This window comes from Eucalyptus grandis, chromosome 1 (genome assembly GCF_016545825.1).
Source record: "Eucalyptus grandis isolate ANBG69807.140 chromosome 1, ASM1654582v1, whole genome shotgun sequence".
Classification (NCBI taxonomy): domain Eukaryota; kingdom Viridiplantae; phylum Streptophyta; class Magnoliopsida; order Myrtales; family Myrtaceae; genus Eucalyptus; species Eucalyptus grandis.
Genome location: NC_052612.1, coordinates 3,383,742 through 3,389,391, shown reverse-complemented (window position 1 = coordinate 3,389,391; position 5,650 = coordinate 3,383,742). Strand labels below are relative to the sequence as shown.

Genomic DNA, 5,650 nt, shown 5'->3' with positions numbered 1-5,650 from the left:
AAGGCCAGATGTATAAATTTTTGTGATACCTCGAGGAATCTAACCATACCACCCAAGCAAAGCCAGAGCAAGGCTAGTGCTCTGTGCGAGCTTCTTCATCCTCTTAAGTCTCAAAGTCCCAAAGCCCGTTTTTCATTGTCACATTCTACACTTCACTTCTAATTTCTTCTTCAAGGCTTCCTTGCAAAGTCTGAAAAGCACTGTTTTCTTGATGCATGTTATCTCTCTTGATGGACAGTTAAGATGATAGTTTTTTTGTGAACGAAATTACAAAAGAGATGAGCGAGAAATTTCAAACTTACTGAAAATATGGAAATTAGTTCCATTTCGAATTTGTGGAATAAATGGAACATCCGAAGTTTCGTTATACTAAGCCTCTTGCTTCAAGTATTTCTTATTCTATTTGCCTCCCTTAGGAAGAAAACGGCGAACCAGCCCATCGTTTTCCTCTTATGGTTGGCCTATTTGATGGCTGACTGGGTAGCTGCATTCACAATCGGTCTCATCTCTCACAACCAAGACATTTCGTGGCCTCGTGCAGCTGAAGTAGATAGAGCCCTTTAGGCATTTTGGGCCTCATTTCTCTTGTTACATCTTGGCGGTCCGGATACCATCACTGCCTTCTCCCTAGAGGACAGTTCACTTTGGCGACGGCACTTGCTCAGTCTCATCTTCCAGGTTAGTGCTGCCATCTATGTCTTTGGGCAGATATTTCCAAGTGACAAGTCGCTTGCAATCCCAACGATGTTGGTGTTTTTTACTGGGGTCATAAAAAATGTGGAGAGGTTATTAGCACTTTATCTCTCAAGTCTCCCGAGGCTTAGGGAAAAGATGATCTTGCAGTATAACTCTACTGTTGATAAAGATAACGAGTTGATTGAAGAACTTAATGTTCAAGGGGATGAATATTCTAATGAAGAAAAAGCAAAGCTTGCTGAGAGCATTGTGGTGGTGAAGCATGCTTACTATTATCATCAAATCTTTAAGTTCTTCCTTGGAGAACTCATGGTCCCAGATGGAGAACGCAAAATGACCCGCGAATGTTTCCAAAAAGTTTCGGCAATGGATGCACTGAGGGTAATATCAGTCCAACTTCAATTCATTTACGAGGTGCTCTACACAAAAGCATTGGCAATCCATTCCAAGAAGAGCTACATTTGCCGCTTCATAGCCTTCACTAATGTTGTACTGGCTTTGGTCTTGTTCAATCGCTTGAAGAAGCATCGATTCACCATAATCGACTTGGAAATTACTTATATGCTTCTTTTCGGAGGAATTGTACTTGATGTAATAGGCGTGTTCAAGCTCATTTTCTCCGATTGGACCATTGCCAAAATCAAGTGGCATAAGACAAGATCACCTAAACTACCTTCATTTCCCCTCAAGTTGGTATTCGCCATGTCTGAACTAAGGAAGCCCCGGTTCTCCAAGCGTGAAGCAAAGTCCAGTGCCAATGTTAGTTACACGATTTTAGATACGCCATTCATATTACGAAGATGGTCAGAATCTATCTCTGCTTGCAATCTTTTATCCGAGAGCTTGAAGGAAAGTCCCAGAACGATGTATAAAGGTAATCAATACTGGGGCATCATCATTTTTTCTGATATCTGTAGTTTTCCATTTCATATGGCTAAGAAAATCATCTCTCTTTTCCATCAAGCTGGCAAGACAATCACCAAAGGTTGTGGTCAGAAGAATATGGAAGTGATGATTGCGGATACAAAGTATGTGTCAAATAATCCCTTTATTAAGGAGCTATGGATCTTCATCTTTAAAGAGGTGAGACGTAAATCCGAGAACACAGATGATCTGATGGAGATGAAAAAGATATTTGAGGCTAGAGGTGATATGTTTCTCCAAAATTGTGCGAGGGGGATCAATTGTGGTAATCTTTTAAAGTATGTTACCCCGGCTATTTATGGCTTCAGTATTTTAACGTGGCATTTTGCTACTGAAATTTGGTATAACAGAGAGAAACAATTTATGAGCTACATAGCCAGAAATGACGAAAGGGAGTTCAGCAAGATCCTCTCTGACTATATGTTATATCTTTTTCTTAATCAGGCAAATTTGGTGTCTGCTATAGTGGGCATTTCCCAAATCACATCAGCAGCTACGTTGGCCGAGCTACGGAGGTACATCGATGATACAACCAAGGATGTGGAGGGGCTATGCAAGATGTTGTATGATGATCGGTTCGGACCCTTGGATCCAATGTCCCCACTCAGCGCAGGGATCAAATTGGCCCAAGAGATGGAAAGCCTCGGGGAAATGAAGTGGAAGGTGATGAGTGGAGTGTGGGTTGAAATGTTGTTATATGCAGCAGGTCATACTAAGGTAGAGGAACATCTGAAAGTGCCCAACAAAGGTGGAGAGCTTCTAACCTTTGTTTGGTTATTGATGGTTCATTTTGGTTTTTACAACTACATTTGTGAAATGCCAACGGATATGCAAAGTCCCTGAATCACAAGACTTCATTGGCGAATTTATGATTCGGTATGCCCTAATCAATTCGATCAAATCATATTTTCTGGATGTTTACGTATAACATGAAGTAAGTTTTGTCGCTTTTTGTGATGGAAGCTACATTTAAATAAGCAATTTGTGGTCTGAAGAATTATCCAAAGCCATGTAGGTGATTTGGCATAAGCAACTCTTCGATCTTTTCTATGTTTGTATGAAGATGATCTTTCATTTATTTCTTCTGTTTCTTCGGAACTCATAATCTATTCTTTGATGATAGTTTATTATAAATGCTCTCAACACAAGTCGTGTCGAGAGGATGACATGTTAAATAGCTCAACCATGATTGAATTAATAATAGGAGCACTCTTGACCTAATGGAAACCTTTTGGAAATGAGCTAACATCGGTAAGCGCGAGGTGTGCATTGCATTTTCAAAGCATCCGAAAGCCTTCTTCTCAAGGTCACACTCCTCAGCAGGTTTGGCATTGCAGCTTTTTCGGAATGCCGAGGCTTGTTTAAGAAAAGTTTTTAATTTCCTGTGCCGTCTTCACTCACTCGTCATAATATCAAATTTACCCATTAAAGCAAAAAAAAAAAAAAAACACACACACACACACATCTGTTTTGTTTTCGCTTCTTCCTTCCTCTCTTCCTCACGCCCACACCCCGCGCTCGCTTCTCTTCCTCTAGCCCAGCGCTCGCACTGTGAAACTACTGCAATTTTTTAATTTCCGACTGGTGTTCCTATTTATATTGCCTTTTAAGTGAAAGTTTTGGGGTTTTAAGACCACTAATGCACTGTGAAACCACTGCAAGCAGGAAGCCTTTTTACGTATGATACTGGAAGATTATTGGGGAAAAGAAATTGATTATAGTTTGAATTATTTTCTTCCAAGTGGATTCACCTGAAATTTGGATGCCAAGGCAACTGCATCGTTCCGGGTCCGTACTTTGTGTAGAGGAGCGAATATACTGTAAAATCAAAGCTTTATGTTTCTCAAACTTTACTTTTTATTAACTTATACTTTTTATTTCTGGAACTGTGGTGGCTGCTTTAAGAACATTTCATTGCTAGGAATTTGAGCATATCCTTGATTATGACATTTGATGACCCTAATCTTAATCTTATATGGAAGTGACACCCACATTTAAAGGCATTGCAATTTCTCCTTCCTCTTCTTTCTATATTTGCTTTGCTTTCTCTAGTGGTTCGAAGGAGTCCAGAGTGACAGACGCAAATTGGTTTGGAAATCTCCAGCTTATTAGAAATCCTCAGCGTTTCCTTTTGGTTGATAGTCAATGCTTTGTGGCTCTTTTAACGGTTTGTTGTTCACGCTTGTTCTAACGGCTTATTGTTCTCTCTCACTTTTTTTCCCTAGTTCATTCATGTTTATGGAATTTGGTCATAGTTAATATCATATTTTTTGCCTCTCAAATTTGTTATGTTCATTTTATTATGAGATGGCAAGTTCAACAAAGGAAAAGGGCATATTGAAGCATGAAGATGAAGAAACTTTTTGCAACTTGTGATTTTGTGTTGTTTTTTGGGTAACATATGAATTTCAAGTGAAAATAGAGGCAAAAAAAAGTGGATTTTGACGTGTCGCTTAGTATAGATCCAGGAAACACAACTTCTAGTCTCTAATAAATATACGGACTAGCTTGTGTGCTGCTGCTTGTAGACGTCCGTAGTTATATCTCTGTTACTATGATTGATGAAAGATGAGACGTTTCCTTGATCGAATGCTTCAGTGAAGCCTTTTTAAATAGTTTTGAAAATTGTTGTTGGAGCGTATTTTGAATTCTGAAGCTGGTTTCCTGATCTTTTTTTTTTCTTTTTTCTTTTTAAGGGGTAACAGTTGTGCAAATGGATGCTAAATCTCTGTAGAAGAACCTGAGCATGCTAAAGTCACCCAAAGACACAGCACCCAAATCACCAGTGATGGAGTCTCCAAAGTTCTGCAAGAATTTGTTCAGAATGTGAGTGTTAAGTGCATCTCGTGACCATCGACTGAAGAAGTGAAGTCTATTTGGGCTCTAGCCTTTGGTACATTGCAAGGTTTCAAGTGCTTGTAGCTTCCGATTCCAGTAATCCCTTTGGTTTCTGTAGTTTTATCAAGGCTGTTAGGGTGTACAAATCGAATAATCAATGAAACATTAGTCTTTGGTGTATTACGTAGAGTGTGAACATCTGGAGTTTGGTGTATTACGTAGAGTGTGAACATCTAGAGTACTATAGATCGGACAATTTACCCATCGAAAGGAGCCCTCACCAAATCTGGCAAGGGTAGCTCTCGCTGAGGCTTGCCCTCGCAAAGCCATCTCACCTGTGGCAAGGGAGGTCAGCCGGCCTAACCATGGCCTATGGCCGGCCATCGGCAAAAGGAAGAAGGAAGGGAGAAAAAATTAAAAATTAAACATTAAAAAAATTAAAATAGTATTAAAAAGTTATCCATAGTCATTCCACGTAAAATGGTCAGCATCCACGTCAACGAATTCTATCCAAAATTAATCAAATTGACTCAATTGAAAAAAAGTGAAAAGATTTAAGATTTAATTGGTAAAAATATAATAAGCTTATGACTTTTTGGACAATTTTCCTAATCAAATTTTAAAATAAAAGTAAAATGAGACCATCTCTCTCTCTTTAAATTCTGATTTCATTGCTGCTGTTGGAGCTAGAAATTCGATTCGAGTGGATGAAGAAGAATTTAGCTGGATAAAATTAATGCTAACCAAATAGAAGAACCTATTGATTTGCCAATAATGATCCCGGACAAAATATCTTTCACCGAAGGTTGAATCTTTGGTTTTTTTGTGTATTGGTGCGTCATCGGAAATGAAGCGACTAGTTCTACTCTAAAGGTGATAATTTTTCAACTAGAAAGTAAATTTAATTACTTGAAAGTAAAATGCGGGATAAAAGACAACTACGAAAGTGATAAAGGCAGAAAGTAACAAATATATCATGTTCTTTGATCATTTTTTCGGTCCTTTACAACTTCTATTCGGCTATTTATAGCCATTAGAGGTGTTAAATGGATTGTGCAACCCATTTATGGACCCATTTATTTAAATGGGTCATTAATGGGTCAAGCTTTATTTCATAAAGCATCCATAATGGGTTTTAATGGGTCAAGACTAAGATATATGGGTTTTAAATGGGTCAGCTCTCTGACCCATT

At 38.7% G+C, this 5,650-nt stretch overlaps 1 protein-coding gene across 1 annotated transcript; it reads left to right on the top strand.

Annotated features, from left to right (window-relative positions):
• Window positions 1-744: 744 nt before the first annotated feature.
• Window positions 745-2,463, top strand: LOC104428060. The gene has a single exon (XM_039311201.1). The coding sequence runs from the start codon at window positions 745-747 to the stop codon at window positions 2,461-2,463; it is 1,719 nt and encodes a 572-aa protein (XP_039167135.1).
• Window positions 2,464-5,650: the final 3,187 nt, after the last annotated feature.